The sequence below is a fragment of the Phycodurus eques genome, chromosome 15, assembly GCF_024500275.1.
Source record: "Phycodurus eques isolate BA_2022a chromosome 15, UOR_Pequ_1.1, whole genome shotgun sequence".
Lineage (NCBI taxonomy): Eukaryota > Metazoa > Chordata > Actinopteri > Syngnathiformes > Syngnathidae > Phycodurus > Phycodurus eques.
Window position 1 is genome coordinate 9,989,808 of NC_084539.1, and position 24,691 is coordinate 10,014,498.

The 24,691-nt window shown below is 40.8% G+C and overlaps 1 protein-coding gene across 6 annotated transcripts in view; it reads right to left on the reverse strand.

The window, feature by feature from the left end:
- Nucleotides 1-24,691, reverse strand: part of LOC133413382 (probable E3 ubiquitin-protein ligase HERC1) — an 80,754-nt gene that overhangs the window by 8,913 nt on the left and 47,150 nt on the right. For 2 of the 6 annotated variants that reach the window (XM_061697699.1, XM_061697695.1), the window contains exons 43-73: nucleotides 22,980-23,063; nucleotides 21,294-21,480; nucleotides 21,096-21,223; nucleotides 20,498-20,715; nucleotides 20,170-20,429; nucleotides 19,058-19,110; nucleotides 18,789-18,983; nucleotides 17,659-17,824; nucleotides 17,360-17,594; nucleotides 15,905-16,148; nucleotides 13,891-14,156; nucleotides 13,621-13,748; nucleotides 12,244-12,374; nucleotides 10,933-11,154; nucleotides 9,784-9,911; nucleotides 9,429-9,628; nucleotides 7,725-7,839; nucleotides 7,512-7,640; nucleotides 6,839-6,937; nucleotides 6,352-6,525; nucleotides 5,532-5,816; nucleotides 5,387-5,452; nucleotides 4,259-4,384; nucleotides 4,047-4,185; nucleotides 3,084-3,265; nucleotides 2,835-2,990; nucleotides 2,641-2,763; nucleotides 2,258-2,360; nucleotides 2,003-2,172; nucleotides 1,363-1,501; nucleotides 1,127-1,296 (exon numbers count right to left, since the gene is read on the reverse strand). In XM_061697699.1, the coding sequence (XP_061553683.1) occupies nucleotides 1,127-1,296; nucleotides 1,363-1,501; nucleotides 2,003-2,172; nucleotides 2,258-2,360; nucleotides 2,641-2,763; nucleotides 2,835-2,990; nucleotides 3,084-3,265; nucleotides 4,047-4,185; nucleotides 4,259-4,384; nucleotides 5,387-5,452; nucleotides 5,532-5,816; nucleotides 6,352-6,525; nucleotides 6,839-6,937; nucleotides 7,512-7,640; nucleotides 7,725-7,839; nucleotides 9,429-9,628; nucleotides 9,784-9,911; nucleotides 10,933-11,154; nucleotides 12,244-12,374; nucleotides 13,621-13,748; nucleotides 13,891-14,156; nucleotides 15,905-16,148; nucleotides 17,360-17,594; nucleotides 17,659-17,824; nucleotides 18,789-18,983; nucleotides 19,058-19,110; nucleotides 20,170-20,429; nucleotides 20,498-20,715; nucleotides 21,096-21,223; nucleotides 21,294-21,480; nucleotides 22,980-23,063 (5,021 nt within the window). Of the gene's footprint in view, nucleotides 1-1,126; nucleotides 1,297-1,362; nucleotides 1,502-2,002; nucleotides 2,173-2,257; nucleotides 2,361-2,640; nucleotides 2,764-2,834; nucleotides 2,991-3,058; nucleotides 3,266-4,046; nucleotides 4,186-4,258; nucleotides 4,385-5,386; nucleotides 5,453-5,531; nucleotides 5,817-6,351; nucleotides 6,526-6,838; nucleotides 6,938-7,511; nucleotides 7,641-7,724; nucleotides 7,840-9,428; nucleotides 9,629-9,783; nucleotides 9,912-10,932; nucleotides 11,155-12,243; nucleotides 12,375-13,620; nucleotides 13,749-13,890; nucleotides 14,157-15,904; nucleotides 16,149-17,359; nucleotides 17,595-17,658; nucleotides 17,825-18,788; nucleotides 18,984-19,057; nucleotides 19,111-20,169; nucleotides 20,430-20,497; nucleotides 20,716-21,095; nucleotides 21,224-21,293; nucleotides 21,481-22,979; nucleotides 23,064-24,691 lie in introns of those variants that run through there. The other 4 variants (XM_061697697.1, XM_061697696.1, XM_061697700.1 and 1 more) reach the window with 4 other exon arrangements.

Here is a 24,691-nt window from a genome sequence, read left to right on the forward strand (position 1 = left end):
ATTTATTTCATGACACTCTGACTGTAGTTTGTGTTTTTTTTTTTTTTTTTTTTTATTGTTGTCCTGTTCGCCTGTTAGATCAAGCAGAAAGGAAGAGCAGTATCCCTTTTATGCCGAAACATTTTTACCGTGTCATAGTGGAGCTTTTAAGATGCCACTGTGGTTTCTTTGTATTCTGATGGATATTTATTGAGAATTATAGCCTTTCACTCGAACAGAACAAAGTTTTTAAAGGGGAGTGACAGAAAAAACAAAGGAGAGTGAAAAGGTAACTAAATAATATAGGAAAAGACGACAACAAAAGACAAAGCAGTAGCTGTAAACAAGATGAGGAAAGTAAAGCATTATATAACTAGTACAACGACAGATTGGATTCGAGTGTTGTATGGGTCCGTAGTGCAACACACTGTGAGGGAAGGACAGGACAGGGACAGGAGTGGAAGCATGCAGGACAGGGGTAGTGGACCTGGCTGTACAACTGAAGTGTGGTGGGAGTGGCGATGGAAATTATAAACCTCTGTAGGACCAGACTGTAAGTGGGGGGGGGATACCCAATAAATTCGCATAGTTATCTGTCACAATGAGTGAGTGGCCTCACACCCAGCGAATAAGTCCCAGGGTGTGTATGTCTGCTGACACATGCAAGTGAATTGACACCATTTTGCATGCACAATAACCGTCACAAGTGTCCTGTAATTGCTGTGCCTGCACCTTGGGGGCTGAGGACCCTACCCCACCCAATTGATAGGCAGGGTCGCCACCCGAGAGCACCGAGGGATCCAGGGTGGTCCATCTGCCCCGAAAACCGGCCACCTGGAGGAGGCGGTCTGCAGATACTGTACTGTGACAGTATCATTTATTGCTGTCAGCGCCAACCCATTTTGTTATTGCTGTTAACTATTTTTACAATATATAATCAAATCGATTTCTGGTGATATTATTGTAACGCAAGTGAATCAGTCATTTCTGCCACTCGATATCGTGACATATCGTATATGTTTTCTGCCCAATATATTGCCTCAATCTGGATAGTCTGTATTGTTGGCAAACTATTGCAATAACATGCTCCCGTCCTGACGCCTTTTTATTTCCTCTTTCTAAAAGGTCTAATATGAAATACGATTACCATATTTTTGGCATCCAGGTTTAGCAGCCGCCATGACTTGAACATGAGATCAGAGAAGTGGTGGAGCACCCTGAGGCGTATGCTGAGCAGATGAGGACTGCAGTCTTTCAATGTATTGTACTGAGGAGGGACACACTGTGGAAGACCAAGCCGGAAATTTCCATAACCACCTGCAGAGGATTTTTATGTTAGTATCAAAGTCAAACAATTAGTTAGCCGTGGGAGTGTGCGAGCACCTGAGGTTTTAACGGAGGTAGAGGGTGTGGTCCACGCCGAGCTGTGGCAGCGGCCTGCCGAGATCTGTCGGATGTTCTTCCCCTGGAGGGATGTCACCAAAGTGGGCTCCTTTACCAAGTTGGAATGTCCCAGACCAAGCTGAAAAACGCATCGAAGAGGACAGCAAATGTTATGTAGTTAAAATACAATTTTGAAAATGGATTCAAAATATGACATCCAAGTGGTCATTATAGTTACAGTAAATTAGCCTTCCTGCTAGCAGCAAAGCTAACTCAACAGATACTTGGTGGCATAGTGAGGAAATGGACAGTTCCCAGCACACACATTGTGGATGGCAGAAAGCGATGGGTAACCTATGGACTGACTATCGAGTTGACAATCCATCCCACTGACACCAACTCTCACAATGGTGGAACAGTAAAAACTTCACCTGTAATTTGAACCTCCTAGAATACCATTAACTCCCTCATTATGGAAGTGGGCTGAAACACCACACCTGGGTCCTTAAAACTGACTAGCCTAGCCATTTTTGACACCAACTTTCTTCATCAATTTTTGTATTAAATGTAATATGGCCTTCGGAGCACTTTCTAAAAACTGATCAGGAAAAAGGGTCCCCACAACTTTCATTGAGGTTACCTGTCCATCACTATTGCACCCCCAGGCGTAGACGTCCCCGGTGGAGGACATGGCGAGGACGTGTTCACAGCCCAGGGCCACGTCCTCTATGAAATGCCCATCGAGGGTCGGGACCACCTGAGGACATGACTTGTTCTTGAGCAGGGAGTCGGGCAGGCCAATCAGACGCTCTGTTGGATGAATGTATGAATAAAACAACAGCACAACCAAATATAGGCATGATATTAATTGTCTTCATTTTCAACTGAGATGTACCTTGTCCAAATGTGTACACATGTCCATCGCTGGCCAAGGCAACGGAGAACTGAGTTCCACAGCTGACCTTCTTTATTCCTTTATTACACAGCTGCTCCACTTTCTGAATATATGAAGGACAAACATGCTGTCACTGGAGATGAGAGTTTGACCCTTAATGTGGCTCTCCTTTCTCGCATGGAAGGTCATTACAGTAAGTATAGTGTACAAAGCAGAATTACACAATATAGCGATGAAACGCGATACAGCAGGGAAACACTGAGCCCCTAATATTGTTTAATATTATTTAAGACCTCCCCGATCTGAAGCTGAGTAAATAAAAGCACCCTGTCATGACATGTGAAAATAGATTTTTAGAGGATTTGCTAACCTTATCAACATACCTGAGGGTAGTATTTTGCGGTTGAGGAACCAGTTCCCAATTTTCCGTGATCTCCGTCTCCAAATGCCCATACAATTGTTCCGTCAGTAGACAAGACCAAAGTGTGGTTGAGACCACATGACACCTGAGAAAAATATCATCATTTATGTCATTGAATTAATCTCACATGGTCCCAATCAAGCAAAAAGTCTTTACCTGTCCTACATGGTAACCCTCCAGTGCAGCCACCCTCTCTGGCACCATCTTAGTGGATGTTGATCGTTGACCCAGACGTCCCGATTCCCCACAACCGAAGGTGAACAGTTTCCCGTCGGAGGTCACCACGGCGGAATGCCGAAAACCGCAGGCAAGCTGTAAAGAGGAAGCAAAGATTATATATATATATATAGATATATATAAACCTACTACTTTAGACTTACTTGTGAGTAAAATTCTCTCTGTTACCTGAACGACATCTTCCCCTTGCAAGGCCTTGATATGTTTAGGTCTCCTTTGCCTTTCTGTGTTGCCATGCCCCAGCTTCCCAAAATCACCATCCCCCCAACTGAACACTTCCCCCGTCTCGGTCAGCGCCATGGAGTGTCCGTCCGACCCACAGGATGTCACCAGCTGGGTCACCACATAACCTGCACACAGATAGAAATTTCCATATTACTCTCATATTGTGGCTAGTGGTAATTGACTCAACTGTAAAGGGGACAGCGTGATAATTAGGGGTGAGGCCTTCATCTGACAAAACTAATTTGAAAAGATTCATAACTTCCTGAAACATGACAAACATAACAACTCCCCTGCTAAAATCTGTGATGCAACTTCCTTGGAAATTAAAAAAAAAAAACTATGATCCAAAGATTAGTTTGCCACTTCAAACTTACCAAACAACATAACCTATGGAAAAATGTTTTAGATGATTTGATTTAAAAAAATAAATAAATAAATGCAATTGATGTGCACATGTACAAACATATGCGACGAAGACTCTGTAACTTCCACTAACAACCCAGGCTAAACTTAGATCCTCCGCGAGATACAAACGCTTGTCACTTAGTGAAGACATCATTTTAACATACTTCCATAAAACCAATGTACTGCTTTCCTATTTAGACAGGGATTTGGCGGAATCTTGGGGCGTTTCAGAAAGACCACCAAAACAATTAATAGTTGAAAGGTGAAAAGGTGAATTTGTGAATATGCGGGGGATTACTGTGTAGTATATGACGCTACGTTATTATTATTACAACGTAATAATTTATGTATAAAAGACCAGTTTCCACAAAACCTTAAGGTGGCGAGGGCCATATGTCAAGTGAAAACCCATTGCATTTTGTAAGGATCCTTATAACATTTGGATATTAAGAGTATTTTGGGACATTTCCTTTTCTTCCCAATATTATGTAAAGGTCTTACCTTGGAAAGAGCAGATAATTGTCGGGACATACAGATCATCAGAATTTCCTTGTCCCAACCTTCCGTACTGTCCTTCCCCAACGGCCAGCACACTCCCATTGGACTGAACCAGGAAAGTGCAGTTCTGACCACACACCACCTAAAAGACACACAAAGTGAAACATTAAGAATTGCAGTCATCAAGGGTGTGTGTCTTGGACATTCTACAGTACCTGTTGTGTCTGTAGCAGAGAGGGCGCTAACGTAGGCGTCATGGGGTTGTTCCCCATTCCCGCCAGCTGTCCGTAGCGTCCGTTCCCCCACAGGTACACTTCGCTCTTACCCCCTCGCTGCCAGTCCTGTGAAAAAGTTGTGCATGAAATTTCAAGTTAAGTTAAAAGTCAGGCACAGAGACAGAGGAATAGTACCTTCCACTGAGATGGAAAAGCTAGTCCAAGCTCTTGTATTGTGGTGGTAGGAGGATGCACAAAACCATTGCGACATCATACCAAATCCAAAAGGAAGTACACTAGTATCCCATGATTGCCATCCCAATGTCTCCATCTCAAGTACACCATTTACAGGGTTCATCTATCCAAAGGGTCACCTAAAACAGTGCATTCCACTCATGGCTGTCTGACTAATCATCCCACTTCTGATACCAATTTTAACAAAGCAGAAGCAGCAAATACCTCAATCCAGATTTAAACCTTGGTTTACAGAATTAATAACCGTGTTAAAAATGCCTGTGCAGAAGAACCATACCAGCTCTAACAACTATCCATCCCACTTGGGATGACATTTTTCACAAAGGTGAAGGAGTAAAAAAAAAAAATATATATATATATATATATATACAAATTCAAACCCTGATGTACAGAGTTGATAAACCTGTCCAATGCCCTTCGCAAAGAGCCAGCCTTTTTGGTGTGGTAGTCAGCTGTAACAACGATCCATCCCACGCCTGACATTACATTTGTTGGAGGGAGAGAAGTGAAAACTTCAACCCAGATTTATACCCCGATGTATAGAGTTTATAAACATGTCCAAAAACTGTAAAAGATAGGCTTTTTCGTGTGGGAGTCTGATCTATAAACTATCTATCCCAGTCCTGACATCATTTTTCAAATAAGTAGAGGAGTCAAAACGGCAACCTTGATTTTAATCTCAGTTAATCCAAAAATAAATAAATAAACTAACAACAACAAAAACGATCCAATGTCCAGGACAAAATGTCAATGCAGGATAGGTTTCACAGCCAGTGATGTAACATTAACAGTACCCTATTCCAAAAGTTTTACATTTTCCAAAAGCTTATCAATATCATTATAACCATTATAATCATTATAACTAACGTTTACCTCTGGTTGGGTGGTTGCCCAGGACATTAGCTGTTCATCCATCCTGAAGCTCCACTTACTATTGTCCTAAGAGACAAGACAAGTACCTCAAGATCCAACTCGATAATATTGTCATCGTTGTGTCATATGGTGAATAGCTTCCTACCAGGGCCTTTGAGATTTCATCCTCATCTCCCTCCTCAAACTCTGGAATTTCAAAGGACTCTGGGAAGACAGTGCCGCTGGCGATGGCCTCGGCACTGCGCACGGTGGTGGCGTAGGTGGCGAGCCAGCTCCACTCGGCAGGGCAGGATCGGGCATTGGGGTTGGCGTGATGCGGCGGGCAGGGGTAATGGCACAGGAGCTCCTCCAGGGACAAACCGACAGCAAGGGAGGCCAGGCTCTGCAGGAAGGCACTGTGGACTAATTGGTCACCAGTGACCACGTGGGCCTGCATAAGCAAGAGAAAAATCACCTGGGTTGATAAGGCACAAATGTGTATCATACCAACAATCGGGCCAAATATGAGCATTTTCCCTCACAAAGTCAGCAAAGACCTGATTCTCTGATGTCTCTGAAATATTTTCCTGAGCAATTATCTTGTGGGGTTGTGGTCGAGAAGGGTCAAGCCACAGACTCCCTGATTGTGAAGTGAATTGGAACGATAGCCAATTAGGAAGTGACCTGAAACTTGCGCTGTTTGTAGTATGAAACAATGCAATGTAGCTCTTTCTTCTACTAAAGTGGACCCCTGCTTAACCTATTTGCATTTTTTTTCTCTGGAACTTATCCTTAAATATTGGGTGTAAAACCTAGTCACATGTTTTGTGCTCTTTCTGTAACAGTCTAAGAGCAGCAAGAACAAACTTGGCCATTTCGTCCTCATTATGTGTGAGGTCATTCACATTTAAAAAATGGGCCAAGAGGTAGAAAATCGGTACATGTGTTTCCCCCGCTTTATGGGTCATGAGGTAATAATTAGTGACCTGCTCGTAGGCATACTGTTCCTGCAGCAGCAGGGGCAGCCTCTCCAGCAGCACAGCCAAACAAGGAGCCCGATGTAGACCCAGGATGCTCTGGCTTCTTAGTATCATGCGGCAGGAAGCCAGCACATGATTCTGAGTGATCCAGTCAGGGGTGCAGCAGATCAACAAGACATCCTGTGCGGGGTGAAAAAAGGACAAAGATATAATGTGATAATCAGCTCAAAAGTCAAACTCCTCTGAGGTTGCAGAGTTCAGAATTCATCCAAATCTTTTGGAAAAGTCATACAAAATTGACAGAACCCAACATGCAAGTATTTGGAATGTGGGATGAAGGCAGAATACCCAGAGAAAAACTCAAACAAGCAAGGGGAGAACATGAAAACTTCACACACAAGCTGAGATTCTAATGCAAAAAATCTCGACTGTGTGGCAAACATGCTAACCACGAGCTCACTGTGATGCCCACATTAACATTAATCCAAATTACCTTCGACCTTCCAAAACAGGCCACGACACCCATTTTGGGGATCCATGTAGTACTGACAACCGACCCCAAACCTGTAACGGTCTGCAACACTGAACCATCCTGCAAGCACACACACATAACTTATGAGAACTACAGTGAACCCTCGCTATATTGGGGCTCATCTTTCTCACCCTTGCTATACCCCAGATTTTTTAGAGATCCGGTTTTTTTTGTCTTTTTATGGATTTAAAGTGTGTAGTGGACCCCCGCTGTTCACAGGGGATAGGGGATAGCCTGACTGCTAAGAGCGAATATCCCAGAATAACTGATGGCCATTATAATTGCCACGAATGTTGTTTTTCCCCCCCCTCAGAAAAAGCATGATTAGCTGGAAAATATTGCCAATAAATAGCTTACAGGTGTTTGTATGTGTGTATATATAGTGTTTTATATTTCAGTTTTATAGTAAACTTCAAATGGAAGTGACAAATAAACAGCTAAAAGCAAGCTCGCATCGCCTCTTAGTTAAAGTATGTTTTAATAAGTTTAAATGTTTCAACTGTTGTGGGAGGGGTAAAACGTTTAAAAAATAGTTTTTGATATGGTCTCTATAGCCTGGATTTATTATTAATTATTTCAGGTGGGTCTGGAACGTATCCGCCATGCTAAACGGGGCAGTGACTCATACTCTGACCTGTAAGGACCAGATGTTGAGCAGCCCCCCGATCCCTCCAGAAACCAGAGCCAGACCACTGGAGCAAAATGAGAGCGATTTCACCGCTGTGATGTGACCTTGGAGGACAAACACACACTTTGCATTCTCCTGAAACACAACAACTTTGCTGTTAAAATTTTAATATTAAACATGATTTAGATATTAACAACAACAAAAATAGGCTAAAAATACCATGGCGTTGGCACTTCTATGCTCTCTCAAAGAGCTGTTCGGCGTGGTTGACAGAGGCACAGCACCACTCTCTTGTGGCAACATCCACACATGCACAGAACCATTCTGACAACCTCTGTATAGGAAAGACTTATGAGTAAATAACACGTTTTCACAAATAGTGAAATACACAACTGCACATTTTGCCAAACAATACCAGTCCCAATACATTCTCAAAACAAAAAGCGATGACATTTTAATTCATTTGCAAGACTGTTTAAGAGCTGCAGTTTTTTTTTCTTCAAATGCGCTCAAAGGTTAACTGTCAAGTCGGTGTGTGGAAAAATAGCATCTATGAACTAATATAATGATTTGAGGAAGGAGATGTTCAGAAGTGGATAAGACTGGTGTAGAACAAATAAGTTGTGCTACACCCTAGAACATAATCATGGATGCACACAACATTGTGACGCGAACACATGTCAGAGTGCTGGAACGCTGATCGTTACTAAAGACGCTGTCACCATTCACCACATAACGGAAGATCAGTTTAAATACTTATTTTACAGCATATGGTAAAATTATACAATTGAATTAATAGGAGAGATTGTTTATGTGCTGCTGCTTTAGTTAGCAACCAAGTTCAAATGGGGTCAGCAGTTTCTCTTGAATGTAAGTGTGAGAATGATAGCATTTACGAACTGAGATAAGAGTTATAGTTGCAACTTGTTTCTCTTTCACACCGACAGCTCCTGGAAGTTATATATTTGAGGGAGGCCTTTATTTACTATACACTTTCCACCAGTCTGATCGGCCGATATTTTTGGATTTTATGCAAATTCTGTGATTGGCTGTAATGTCGTTTTTCGCCGATTACCCCCGATTCACCGAGCCGATCAATGACTCGGTGAATTGAGACATTACAGCAGACACGCCGCCCAGGGCATGCCTAACTGTGGGCATACTGGTCTAAATGAGCTACACCGAGATGGACATTCACATGAAGCCTCCAGAAAAGAAGGCAGTCCTTCCATAAGTTTCACCTCAGCCATCTGGTCATCAGACGTCAGCCTCAGCCTTCTATTTGCACTACTGTGACTGTTAATTTCATGAGATTGTGTATGAATGTTCTGAGGTTGCATTACAAATACTACCCCTTAATTTGTACTCGTGTTTAATTTCATGGAGTATTTCTAGATATAAATGCTTTGAGGGGCAACATTAGCACCTTTTATTTGCACTAGTGTGAATGTTAATTTTAGAGTTATATGAATGTTTGAGGTAGCATCACTGTCCCTTATTTCCAGTATTGACTTGTTACTGTAAAATTACAGGAAGTTGTTGCACCCATTATTTTTGTCTCAAGTTATTTTGGTTTGACCTGACTGAACTGAATTTATGTCTGGCCAGTCCTTGAATGCACTCTATAGAGGTCATTGATGTTTTGCCCTTGCATCTGTCAGTTTGGGGCATTGCAAAGATTGTTAAACATTGACAGAATGTTTGAAAATAAATTAGTTGATACTCAATAAACAAGTACATACAGTAAAAAAAAAAAAAAAAAAAACTTATTTAAACAGATATATTCCTCCATCTTGCGTTCAGGTCAGTGATTGGTTTATTTAAACTCGGTAATAGAAGAATAGGGAGGTGTTTATTTCTCCCAAGCGTGGCCTCCATTTGAGCTAAATTTTCAGTTTAAAGACCTGAAGAGATGACACTCACGCCGCCATCATGAGCACGGGGTCCGGGGCTTGGCCGGCGAGCGGGCACCACTCGGCGACGTTGACTGTGCTGGAATGTGCGAGGGAGTGGAGCGTCACCCACACACCCCCAGAGCATCCCAGGATCTGCAACACCTCGGACCTGCCCAGACAGAGCAGCAGGTGCCCTGTGGGATCCCACTTGAGGCAAGTGACACTGTCCTGCATGTACAATTCAACCACAGATTAGATTTATTTTTTTTACTTTAAAGCAGGGGTGGGGAATATTTTTTCCCCATCAGGGGACATTTCAGTTTTTATGGATACAGTCTGTAGGTTTCCCACCTCTGCATAGATTAATTATACTGAAGCCAGACCTGGTAGATGGGCAGCACCACCAAGGGCTCGTTCTCATAGGTCTCGGTCGTCGCCAAAATGATTTTTCCACTCGGGTAGCCGACTGCAAAAGGCTTTTCGTCACTGTGCCAGGCCACACACTGCGGAGCTGCGAAAGACCAGTGGACGGGAATGTCTTGTTAAATATATTGTAGGAATTTTAGACTTCAACATACACCCTGGATTTTGGTGGAGTACACTAAAAAGGATTGATTTTGTTAAATACCGGTTTTGCATTAAGGAAACGCCCCAATTAGGGAGATGATGCACACACAATTGAGATGAATAAACCCTTCCCTCAAACATGCACCCCTCGTTTCGCATCAGGAAAAACAAAAGATAACTAAGTGTGACTATTTCAAGTCATAGAAACAATTAGTCAACAGCTAAGCTCATTTGATCCCTGTTCCTAACCTCTAATTGTGGAGCATTCTGTAAACGAGTTCCATGCATAGCGATCAGGTACATAATTTACTTTCTCCACCGATGAGAAGCTCTCCGGTTTTTATGTTTGTCACACGTGTTACATGTGGATCTCTTGTCAAATCTTTTTTTGTCAAACCAAAATATTTGTAGTCTACAGCTAAAATAAAGGATTTGGCCTCTTATAATTTTGGAGAGGAGTGTAAACATGGACACACACAACAATGTGGAGCAACCACACATCAGAGTCTACTGCAAGGCTAATTGTCGTTGAGGGAGCCATTAATACCTTATGTAAGATCATTTTCAATACAGCGCAGGAAACCATTCGAAGTCCCCACTCAAAGGCAACTTTCTGGTGTTCACTTGCATGTACGCAAGAGCTGGTGCATTTTTTCCTACAGCTAATATTTTGTAAGATATTTATTTTAAGGGAAATGTTGTAAGATGAGTTTAAAAGGATATTAAGCTGTTTTGATATGACAGTTTGTGGTATGTTTATAGTTTAAACTATTAAAACACATTCACTGCCATTGACAGCTTTAGAAGTCAAATATCCATGTTAACTGGAAAGGAGGCAATTCTTAACATCTTTAGGGGGGGGCATCAATTATTCGCTGTTTTTCCACAATTTGCCGTAGGGCCCGGTCCTGATCCCACATGAATAGTGGAGGATTACTATACATCAAGTATCAGTGTCTAATCACCCTCTATCCTGTAGCAGTGGGTGAGCTCGGTTGTTTTCACAAGCAAGTCAACATCCTGCATGGTGACGCGCAGCCAGCAGAGAGAGCCGTCCAGCCGTCCCACCAGCAAGCTCTCGGTTGGTCGGAATTTGTGTGGCTGATCAAGAAGCCACAAGCTAAAGGCGGTGGCCCAACACAGCGCCGTGACCCGGGATGCTTGAGCCTCCATGTGACAGTGAGAGCCTGCAGACAGTCAGACGGACGCACAAGGCGACATGATCAAAGATGACGCCAGATATTCATTTTCACTACACTATAAGAAGGATATTAGAAGTCCACATCTTTTAGTCACAGTAGAACCTCTTATTTGTTCAGATGTTAACACTTTCACTTAATTCCCTAACTTTACCAAGATTGGCTGACAACCGGTTGAGGATATACCTTGCCTCTCACCCAACGTCATCTGGGATAGACTGCAGCTCACCCACAACCCTTATGAGGATAAGCACTAGAGCAAATGCATGGATATCTAACTTTAATGACTGCCAATCAAACGTAACTTTAAGATAACCATTGTGAATACTGACAAATGAAAACATCAAAACAATCTGTAAATTGTAAAAATTATACATTGATTATTTTTAATCATTAATTTTTTTTTTAAAAGATTTAATGATTTAATTGTATTTCATATTTGATTGTTTGTCATAACTTATACTTTATTGTATTATGTTTGAATAATCTAATTTAACCTTAACAATTCAATTACCATAATAACATTTAGTTTAATGTTATTTTGTTTTTTAATAATTGAAATTCCGTCCAGGCATCCATTTTATTAATTTAATTAAAATCTAATGTAGTTTACTTATTTGATTACTTTAGTTTTAATATGTATTTATTGTTGTAATTGTAATACTTTAATTATTGTTTTATATTTGAAATGCATTTTATTAATATTTATTATTTATTTATTTCATAAATTATTTTCAGTTTTTACATTTTGTATCAGTTTTATCATTATTAAAACTAGATTATTTGTAACACAGTTTTTATGGTACTTAAAGTTATACAGTGGCCATAACACGTGGAGGATACCTCGTGGAATACATTGTGGTAGTCAATTTTTTTCTAATTAATTCAATTCAGTTATTCAACAACCACGTAACTATTTTTAATTATAATTTACATAAATGTAATTAATTAACTTGAATCTGTTTTGTTGAGGCTGCGTTGTGGTAATCTACTGTCATGCATACGTAGTTATTTGTGCCTCAATCTCAGGCAAGTATTTGTTACAGAGACAAAACAAGCCCTGATGTTTACATTTACCTCTTATGTTCATGATGGTGATGTGTTTGTTCTCTGGGGCAGCCAGGAAGTCTCCGCCTGTGCTCCAGTACACGGGCGATGACATGTGATGACATCTGCCAGCCCTCTCAGAGCTTGTTCTGTCCATTTTACTGCAAAGAAGGCAGCCAAAGAGAAAACAGTTTTTTTTTTGTGATGATTTAAGTGTGATCATAACCATAGAACAGGGTTCTATGGTTATGATAACTAACTGTCACACATAAGCAAGGGTCTGGCTACTCTGTACAATGAGCAATACAATGAACTAATAACTATAACAAGCAGGGTTGAGCGATTAATGTTTTGAATATTTTTTTTTGAACAACTTTCTTAGCTTAGATATGCACTGCTGACACTCACAACATGGTTGCTTGGTTACAGCAGTCAGAGTTGCAGTAACGGTTTGACTGACAGTTTTAAGACGTCAGAGCTACATTTACAGTAACAAATGCATTACAATTGCAGAGTTGAAATATTTTGGAACTTTTCCGATCCCTCTAGCGTCAGTTTTTCAATAAAGCGACAAGTGAATCATTTTTACATTGTTTTGTGTATAACAACAAAGGGGTGGAAGGGAAAGACATGGGATCCATTTATACGTTACAGTGATTTATCAACATGTTGGAAACATTTGACCTGAGGTATGTGCTACAAGCCGAAAATAGTTTGCCATGGTTGCTTTGCCTCACCTTTACAGTAAAATGTTCTATAAGAAAAGCCCGTATGACAGCAAGCTGGATAGGGTGCAGCATTATGGACATACAAAAGGAAGTTTTTTGGGTTTTTTTTCCTCAAATGTAAGCACTTAATTTTTGTTGGAGGAAAATTGCTATAGAAAGTGTGCAAAAGTATAGGAATACTGATCAAATTGAATTGAATCGTGTAAATTATGCAAAATGACAGAGTTACTATGATAAATATTGTGATAATGACACTACAGTCATCTTCAAATTGGTAAAGTGTCAATGTGAAATAAGTCAACTGTGGAAGAGGTTGACGAACAGGGGAAAGAAGGTTTTGGAGTGCATTGTTTGATAGTGCCTAGCTTTGAGAAGAAAAATGACAAAAACGCAGTACTGAGGCCAAGGTGACTATCTTGGTCCAATCAGGAGGAATAAAGCAAATTAACATATACATAAATAATGTCATTGTCATTTGCTTTTTCTATCGACGAAGGAAAAAAATAAAATAAATGAAAATCGGATTTTTGTGAAAAAAAAAAATATTATTTTTTTCTTTTATAGCCGTAATGTCCATCCCTGATCACAGCTTCGGCTATCCATGTGAACAATACTTATAATATGTCAGGGATCCAAAAAGGATGAGTAGTTTTATTTTGTAGCGGTTAACTTTTATTACCTGGTTATGCAGGAGAAGGTGGTATGCAACTGGGCATTGTTATCGCTGATGCTCCACAGCTGCACCACTTTATCCTGGGAGCAAGTAGCCAGCAGGCTCTGCTCACTGTTCCACAAACAAGTGGCCACCTAAACAACAAAGTCAAGATGCATTTACTCTCACGCTCCTAGTCTCAATATTCACTTTCACGGTTCACACACACTTCCACGATTCTGTGTCCCAATCCTACTCCTCTGCCACACATTTACTCTTCTCTCACATCACACACACCTTATTATAGTGTCCTTCCAGCCTCCTGATGGGACATTTGCGCAGATCACCTGCGAGGTCACTGTAGGTTTGGGCTCGCCCGGGTCCGTCGTGCCCGGTCGTGGCCAGGGCCTGCAGCAGCCGCTGCGCCGCCCACTGGCGGTGTTGGCTGCTCAGCATGGCGGACAGGGCGCATGCCGCCAGAGCGTTGGCCAGCTCGAGAGGGCCCACTCTGGTGCCACGGTGGGCAGAAGGACAAGTGGAAGATATTCCCTGGTGTCCTGCATCTTGGTTGGAAAGATTCAAGTATTTTTTAAAAAATATTTCTTTGTATCTGAAATCGACTTTCTCCATTAAACGAAATGGAAATTCCACTAATCCATTCCAGCCCAGCTCCCCCAAGAAACAGCAAAAAAAAAAAAAGAAAAAGAAAAATTAACTTCCATCCATTTTCTGAGCCGCTTCTCCTCACTTGGGTCGCGGAGCCCCAGCTATCATCGGGCAGGAGGCCGGGTACAACCTGAACTGGTTTCCAGCCAATCGCAGGGCACATATAAACAAACAACCATTCGCAGTCACATTCACACCTACGGGCAATTTAGAGTTGTCAATTAACCTACCATGCATGTTTTTGGGATGTGGGAGGAAACCGGAGTGGTAGGAGAAAACCAACGCAGGCACGGGGCGAACATGCAAACTCCACACACGCCGGGCCAGGGATTGAACCCCGGTCCTCAGATCTGTGAGGCAGACGCTACAACCAGTCATCCACGTGCTGCCCAAAGAATTTACTTATTTTTAATAATTACCACTTTATTGTATTGTATTGTATTAAAACATAAAATACTAAAATAATTAAATAGAACATAAAGAAAGAAACAATTTTTGCAAAATGTGTTTCTTTAATTCAATGGACATTGTACTGCTCCTTCTGGTGTGCGCACCTTGGCCACCACAAATCAGTATAATTCATACATACATGCAAAACATTGATTGATTTAGATTTGTTAATGAAATACAAAGACCGTCGCAACTACGCTGCAGTAATATTAGACATTTTTCATTTCTGTGGGGCCAATTATGTATTACTCGTGCACTCACTGTAGTTGTCTCGCCATGCTGCACTATTTGCATATACTGGCCACTCATGCCAGAGTAGCATCTGCTCCATTTGCACACTGATTGAGGAGTATCTGTAACATTTGCACAACCAACATTGTCCCAGATGATCGCACTACTCGTCACTTTAAACCGCATACACTCCTTGAAGTCTCACCGCCCTTTGCACAATGGTCATTGCACCGGACTATTGCAATATTAGTCGTTCGAACTGCTCTAAGTGCTAGAGGACTCTGCATCTTTTTGCACAATTGTTTTTTGTCAATGTCTTGATGTCCCCAAAGTGTTCTGTAAATTGACTGTCTGTTGTACTAGAGCGGCTCCAACTACCGGAGACAAATTCCTTGTGTGTTTTGGACATACTTGGGAAATAAAGATGATTCTGATTCTGATAGAGCATACAAAATATATGCCTGGTGGTATTGTTATATGCTCTGTCTGTATGTGTTGCACATTGTGTTCAAATATCAGTTGTTTAAAGGTTTATAACTACCACTATATCAATGCTAGTTTCTACTGGCCATCTATGCATGTATTAACATTAAGCTAGCAAACTTTTGTAAGACAAAATTATGTTGTAAATACAAAGTGTGCAATTCTCTTTGTTTTATATTACATTTTGGGGTAATCTTCAACTGGGAGTGGTAATAAACAGCTTGTAGCAAGCATATTTGGACTCTTGAAGAAATATTGTCTTTCTGCCAAACTGTACACGGCACTCTCAGACGACTTACGACGTAGAAATAGACTCATCCCCTTTTTGGCAAAAAAAAAAAAAAAAAAAAAAAAGCACTCATAAATCAAATTTTTGTTTGCAACATGAAGCAAAACAAAAAACTTGTAACTTGTAAAACATGTAAATTGGGGCACTCGTAAGTCAAGGTACCACTGTAATTCATCACTTTAAATGACTCACCGTGAGCCTCGTGTTCAGGCTTGTCAGCGCTGAAGCAGTGAGCACCCTTCTCGGTGAGCAAGGCCACAAGGCTCTGTGTGACCAGAAAGGACGCCGGGTGCTCGCTGCAGTCCCTCGGCTGCTGCTGCTGCTGCTGCTGCTGTTGTTGTTGGGCACCCACAGGCACCACGCTGACCGTGAGGCACACTCGCTGCTGCGTATAACAACTGAAAATGTTTACCCCAGTAGCCGCTGCCATCAGATCCTACAAGAAGCCATGGAAGAGCATTTGTATTAGAGAAAAACATTAACAATCAATAATAAACAATCAACAAAAAGTTGATTCTCCTGTCAAAAAAAGTTTTATATTTTTGTTTCATTTGAGCAGACCTTACTTTTATAAACCATACTAAATTTAACATAGAGATAGATAGATACTATAGATAGATACCATAGATAGATAAAACGTTTTCTTTGAATTTCATTTAAAATACATTAAAAATGACCAAAATATATACAGTATTTATAAATAATCTAATGAACATAGTCAATTATTATTTTTTAAAATAACATTTATACATATAAAAGTAAATATTACACTACATATAATACACTGGAATTCCAAAAATAAAAATAAAAAACATGTTAATTTATTAGCATTAAAACCTGCTAAAGTGATTTTTATACATATCTATACCAATAATGTAACACAGATATAATATATATATTAAATATAACAATTATATATAATAACCATTAAATATACAAGCCCAATTCCAATGAAGTTGGGACGTTGTGTTATAACAAATAAAAACAGAATACAATGATTTGCAAATCATGTTCAACCTATCTTTAATTGAATACATTACAAAGACAACATATTTAGTGTTCAAACTGATAAACTTGATTGTTTTTAGCAAATAGTCATTAATTTAGAATTTTATGGCGGCAACACATTCCAAAAAAGCTGGGACAGGTGTCAAAATAGACTGCAAAAGTTGAGGAATGCTCATCAAATACCTGTTTGGAACATCCCACAGGTGAACAGGCTATTTGGGAACAGGTGGGTGCCATGATTGCGTATAAAAGGAGCTTCCCTGAATTGCGCAGTCATTCAGAAGCAAAGATGGGGCGAGGTTCACCTCTTTGTGAACAAGTGCAGCCATAAAATTCTAAGTTAATGATTATTTGCTAAAAACAATCAAGTTTATCAGTTTGAACATTAAATATCTTGTCTTTGTAGTGTATTCAATTAAATATAGGTTGAACATGATTTGCAAATCATTGTATTCTGTTTTTATTTACGTTTAACACAACATCCCAACTTCATTGGAATTGTGTGTATATATATATATATATATATATATATATATATATACACATATATACACACACACACACACACACACATACACACACACACACAGTATATATAAAACTGCATGGTCTCTGACGCTAACACTCACTGCGGCATACCTGAGTACATATCTCCACCAGTTGCCTGTAGGCGGTGGGGCTGTGGGACACGACGCTGCCGATGGCTGCCGTCAGGAAGCTGAGGCAGCTGGAGTTGCCATGCTCGGAAGCTGGCCCCTCGCCCTCGGACCGTCTGTCCGCGCACGTGTTTGCCCTGCCCGCCGCAGCGAGCGTCATGAGACGCACCAGGATGCGGATGTCTGCCAGACCCAAGGAGTCCAGCCCGCTGGACGGACTAGCAAAGAGAGAGAAATGAGGAATAGTGACACATAAAACCAGAAGAACATCAGCGGACGTACCTGCAAGAGGTTTGAGAAAGGGCTCGCATCACCATGCTGTATGCCAGCAGGATCTGAGCTGTGGAGGTCACTCTTCTTAGCGCTTTCAGGCGGTCATGAGAGTCCTTCAGAGATATGGCCTGCTGCCCGAGACTCATGGAGATCTTCTGCTCCACAATAGCCTCCCCTATGGGTGAAAAGGAAATATGTCTAACAGTGGTGGGGAGAGTCCTTTTGGGAATAGTAAGGTGAATCCGCATGAATTTGCATTTTCAGATTGTTTTGCAATCTAGCCTCAGTTTTTTGCTGTAAAACTAAATTCCCTGTTTTTGTTCTCAGATCAAAGCAGAAAAAGTACAGTATTACTGTGGGACTATCTTGAGGAATTTTGGCACATCACTTGGTGCTAGCGTGTTATTTAGGGTTGTATGCTTGCTAATACTATAGATGAGCCTCAAGGTGGTTTATTTGTGTTGAATAATTTAAGTACTGGATACAGTACATTTCCCAGTCGTCTGGGCAAAAATTTACAAATGTGCTGTAGCACAGTGATTCTCAACCAGTGTGCCATGAGCGCTCTTCAGGTGTGCCGTGGGAAATTACAACACTTAAAAAACAAAAAATTATTTATTTACAAGAAAACAATTATCTTTGTTCATCTATTTATGCCAGTGAGGCATAGAGACAGGTAAATCAAATACATGCTCTTCTATTAGATGAAAGGAAGTACATACAGTAACTAATGTATCCACGTTTTGTGACATTTTAGTTTGTTGGTGTGCCGTGAGATTTTACAACTGTAAAATATGTGCCTTGGCTCCATAAAGGCTGGAAATCACTGCTGTAAAGACTCGACCACTTGCGTGAAGTGATAAACAATGTAGTGGTGGTGGAATCTCTTAGTGGAATCTCAGTTCCCTAACAAATAGGCTTACACATACAAAATCTTCAGACAAGCACATCGCATATTTCAGGGATCTTTCCTTTTTGCTCTAAATTTGACCTCAGTATAGTTCCCACAAAGGTGAAAAGTGCAAATGATTGTGCTATTAGGAAGATCTGGAAAGTGACTCTCACTTCATTTTGCAGCATGCACACACCATTGCTGGAACAGGGCAACAAATTTAAGATGGTAATGATAACTAGACTACCTTTGGTATTGGCTCTCAGAGGGTCCTCTGAGCTATAGACCAAAGCTCCCAGTGGATCAGGTTCAGTGAAGGTGATGGGGTCCGGCACCAGCTTCTTTTCAGTCAGGCCTAGTGGCCTCAGCAGGAGGCCAAAGTCCTCCAGTCCTGTCAGTCTGTCGTGGTCACTCTCGTCTTGGTTGTTTATTTCCCAGTCGTCTGGGCAAAGAGTTGCGATGTCCACGTAAAACCAAATGATGGAATGTATTCGGGTAAAAAGAAGCCCTACTCACCATCAGAGGTGCTGTCCAAGCGGCCAATCAGATCACTTGTCAGGCCTTTGACCCTAAAAGAAATAAATCAGGCAACAATATTAAGAAATTAAAGGGGATGGGGGGCCATGCAGTGGGAATTGCGTTTAGTGGAGAGTAATAGCAAGTTACCATATTTACTAAAATACTGTCTGTCCACTTGAAAAAAATAAACATTGGAGCTCAAATAAATCAATGCATTTTTTCCTCTAAGGCAAAACAAAACAAAAACTGGCGGTGCCTCTAGTTGGCTTTACAATGAGTGACGGCACCATGTGTTGCACTAGATGTCTTTACCACAACACAGTGCCTGCGTGGTATCTGGAAAGTTGACATTTGTTCCGTATTTCAAAGAGAAACATTTCAACATTGATGAGGCAAAATTGAAACCAACTATAGGCAGGCAGCAGAGAAGAGGGCTGTCGGCTGCCTCACAGTCAAAAGGTCCTGGGTTCGAATTTCGGCTCCAGCCTTCTTATGTGGAGATTGGATGTTATCCATATGCTTGCGTGTTTTTTTTCCAGCTTCAACCCACATCCCATAAGCATGCATGTTTGTTTCACTGAAGACTCTAAATTAGGGGTCTTCAAACTATGGAAGGTGGGGATTTGTGGACCGCCATCTGTTTTTTAGCAGCCCGTAGCATCTACGAGATGCGCTACTGCTCACTACAAGGGTGGATCTATTTTAGCAGGATACAGGGCTGATGGCCACCCAAAAATCTTGAAAAATCCTTGACTTTTTGCTTCATCACCTGGTGTTTAGAAAAAAATACATATACAAAAAAATATACTGTAATTGCTTCGCAAATCTTTACCTTCACTGGAGAATGTCAAACTTTGGGCACCCAACTACTTTAAATCGGCTAGTGGCGTGAATGTTTCTTTGTCGATATGTGCCCTGCGATTGGCTGGCAACCAGTCCAGAGTGTACCCCGCACTAGCTCACCTGCAACCCTGATGAGGACAAGCCCTATTGAAAATGAATGGCTGGATGGAAGTGGCAGAGACATTGTACATTTGTACAAATGCCTGGCACTCTCTGCAGTCGCTACTATATGAAAGAGATGGCACTTAATTTCCTGTTTGCTGTACCTTTCACTCCTTGAACTCGGATCGTTATTGTTGGTGGCGAGGTACTTTTCCCTGCAGGAGGTACAGAGGAGGTAGAAGGGGAAGTTGGAGCCGCACTCCCCTTTGAACCAGACATCCACATAGGCACCAGTGCTGTCGTAGCCCTTACGTGCGGCGCTCTGGCCGCAGCCGGGATGCCGCCGCTTGATGTGGTTATTGAACTGTAAGGTGAGGGTGTTGCACAGCTCACACTTCACCATCGGACTGTGTTCTTCGCCGCTCTGATAGGAAAAGAGGTAGGTTGTTTTTTTTTAAAGCTTAGAGAGATCACGTTGCATGAATGTGTCACCTCCACTATGTGAAGAGTATCCCTCTCCAGGCTGAAGAAAGGGGTGAGCAGGTCCTCGTAGGTCTCATCGTGATACACGTCGTCCATGTAACCTAGCTCGGACTCTTCATCTGTGGAGAAGGGGTGAAACTCCACATACTCCGGCCAATTGCCTGCGTTCTGCTGGTACAGCTGCGGAATGGGGTTGGGTGATGGCAAATCTGAAGAGATGGGAATTCCTTTCAATTAAAAAAAAAGTAAAGTGGAAAATGTTAAAACTAATTTGTAATCAATCAAAAACATACGGTTTTGGCAACAAACTAGTAGGGCCTGAATTTGCCTTCTGTTGTTTCACTCTTCACAGTAGTTTGAAATTTCAACATTTCTTTCCTGTTTGCGCTCTGGTTCCAATTTCAATGGCAGCCCATTAAGGCAGTAAGTAGTCAAAATGGTTCCAAACCACACTTTTTCTCCCCCTGTTTAGGTTATGTTTAAATTTCTACAACAGCCCCTTTAGGCAGTAAACCGGCAGGCACACTTTTTCTCCCCCTGTTTAGGTCATGTTTCAATTTCTACAACAGCCCCTTTAGGCAGTAAACTAGCAGGGTCTGACTCTGACCTGCCCTCCGAAAAGATGTCCTCTGAGTTGGGCCTGAACGCTGCCGCCTTGCCGGAGGAGGTCTGTTCCTTGTCAGGTGGACATCTAAGAAGTTATCTCGCTCTATCCAGTCCAGACCCGGCAGCAAGCTGTCAAGACTGAAGTCAGTTGGTGCTGCGGTTTTATTTAAAATGACAAAATGTTTCTCGAATCACAGACCTCTCGGTGGGTTGACTCGCAGGGCGTTCCGGGCACTGCACTGTTTCGGGCCCATCGGAAGACGGCGTGTCGGGCTCAGCCTCGTGCCTGGGTGACTCGGCCGTCTGCTGCTCCTCCGTCAGAGGGTGCTCCAGCATCCAGCTGGCTAACACCTCAATGGTCCGAGAGTCCAGCTCACCCGCTACATCTACGGGGAGGGGATGGAGTTTAAAAACACAAGGCTGATCATGGAGTGTGGGAATATATGCAAAACGTATGTATATCTCCAGAATTTGTGCTTTTTCTTTTTAAACCTCATAAAAAAATAAAAAAAAAATGTTTTTCTTAATGTTTCAGAAAAAGGCAATTAATAGTTTTTTGTATTGTCGCTTTCTAATGATAAGCATGCATCTGAAAATGAGGTAACCTTTTTCATTAAATGAAAAACAAATAGTGTTCTCCATATTCTTGTTTTAAAAAATAATCTGGAATTTTTTTGGAAAAGATTGGAAATTTGGAGGAATTTTGGGGGTAAAAGTTTCAGATTTATTTTGGGACGGGGTTGAAAATGTGAGGACAAAAAAAAAAAAAAAAAAAAAAAAAAAAAAAAAATCACAAAATTTGGAGATACATGCTTTTTTATTGGACTATATCAAACAGAATTAAAGGGACACTGTATAGGCATTACTACCATCGAAGCAGTGAAATTGTGTATTGCATCCAAACAAATAGTGCTCTCAAGCCCCTCAGTTTTTCCAACACGCATTTCAGCAACGGTCGCCGTCGTACATCAAAAAACCTCGAAGAACAACAACACTGTCTGACAAAACCAAATGAAAAAAGTTACCTTTAGGCTAATTTAGGTAGTGTTGACTTAGTTGTCAAGGAGAAAGCTGGCAACTTCAGTTTCAAGATGGCAGACTGTCATGGCGCTCCCCTACTGTCTCAGGACTCTTATGTATAAATAAATCTAAAATTCTTTGCTTACAAGAATGTATCAGATTATTAGCAGAGGTCATGATAACACATATAAACGCAGACATCGATTTTGGACAGTAAACAAATGAAAATGTTACACAGTGTCCCCTTAAGTGTATGTTAATACATGTTAATGTGGCATTGGCACTTCCTAATAGTCTAAAAATAAAGAATGGTGACATGAACAGAAAAGAAAAACGTAAATTTTTGACAGTAGCATGAAGAATCGGCAGTATTAAAAGCAGCAATATCTGAACAGAAGTGAGGTTTACATTGTGTTCAAATGGTAAAGAAAATGAATTCTTCAACATTTTTTATAATAATTATAAATCAAATTCATATACCACTTTTCTTGCTATTCAAACTCACTTAAAATGAATTTGTTAGCTAAAATTTTTACATTTTCTTCTTGAATTCGAAACTATTTCTCTATAAGAAACAAAAAAACTACTTCTGTGGCTATCCAACATGTGCGCATTTTATATGTATGATATACAAATATATAAAATAAATATATTTTGTATAGTTTTTTGTCTTTACCATTCTGTGTAATATTGTACGGTATTGTAAAATATTGAAAAGTAAAATAAATGTTCCCCTAATCCGTATGCCTTTAATAGCCAACAAGACAGTGATGTTTTAGCACACAAATGCAGGACAAAATGTTGACGTAAAAAAGCATATGAAGCAGACATTGCGGTGGCACCTTACACAAAGCAGTGGTAGTACCTGCTGCCTCCATGGCGCAGTAGATATGTCTCATAGTGAATCCCATTTCAAGCAAGCGGCTGGTGACAAACATTTGTGTCCGCTCTGGTGGTGAAGGAGAAAAGGAAAATTGCACAAACACCAAAAAAAAAAACTGAAAAACAAACCTATTTAGGGAAGTGTTTATGATTTAATATACAATACAGACAGAAGTGATGAAGATAATGATGGCGCCATACAAAAGCACAAACTGTGTCGACATGCATTCTGGGATTGTTGTGATGTCAGAAATGTGGGCTAAGGTGGTGCAGAGGTGGGTAGTAACGCGCTACATTTACTCAAGTAACATTTTGGATAAATTGTACTTGTTACAGTCGTTTGAATGCACCATACATTTCACTTCCACTTGAGTATGTAAGTTAAGAAGAATCGATACTTTTACTCCATCACAATGATCGACATTCCCCTTGCTATTTTTATTTATCCATTATTGTGTGCACAAGCTATTTTTAGACTTCACCTTTGACTTCCATTGTGCCAATCCAGCACGCTCAAAAGTGTCATTTGACTTCAATTCATCAATCAGACGACACAAGGCAGTCACATGACCGCACACAAAGCCTTTGCGGGTCAATCAAAGTGACTTTTTTTTTGGGGGGGGGGGAGGGGGACTGCCGCGTGAATGTTTACTTTACAGACTCCGAAAAACAACAGTTTTATGATGCAGATGGTAATCATGATGATGTAGGCTTGTGTCCGTCCAAACGTTTCTATTTCAGCCCACTTGTGACTTGAGATAGGACCTAGCGGTAAATTGCAGATATGTCTATTGTTGCTTTGGCAGTGCATATGGCAAGATTAGTCCTATTTTATGGTCATAAGTAACTGTAATACATGCATCTTTGGGGGTACATGCCATGCTGTAATCTGTCTCTCTCTCTCGTGTGCGCTCACAGACACACACACACACATACACACTATCAATACGTCTGGTCAGCAAACAGCTTCTTCATTCACTAATTTAAGTGACTAAAGCAAATAATGTTTCTGTGCATGTTTTGCTGATTTTAGGGCACTTAGACATTGAAATGGTGGCAGGTGCGTGTGGACTCCTATATATTAGTCCTTTTTATTTTATTTGACATTCATGCTCTGATTTAAAAAAACAGATTTGTAAGTTAAGATTAAATAATGTCAATATAATAAAATAAATAATAATAATAAATAAATAATAAAATCTCTCTCAATAGATCAGATTATACCAGTCACTCTTGGGTAGTTTTTTTCGCTGACTACTACCTTACTTTTACTCAAGTAATTACTTTGAGGACTACTTTTTACTTTTACTTGAGTACAATGTTTGGCTACTCTACCCACTTCTGCTAATGTGACAAAAACACGCTGAAAATATGTATACAATCGTTGACAGATCTGACTCGAAACAGTGCTGTTAACAGAGCAAAGTGTAGCATGGAACAGTGACTCGGAAAAAAGGAAGAAAACCAGAGGCTTTTACAGGCAGTCTAAAAGGGACTTTACACACAAGCGCAAACCCACCTCTGTTACTCCTGATACTGGATGTAAGAAGCCGGAAAACTGCTGGGTCGACTTTGCAACCCTAGTATGTGTTGCCATTCATACAGAATAGCATCTTAGAAAAAAGGCGAAAAAAATGCAGGCTTTTACCGGCAGTGTAAAAGGGTCTTTACACACAGTCGCCTCTTGTTTTACCG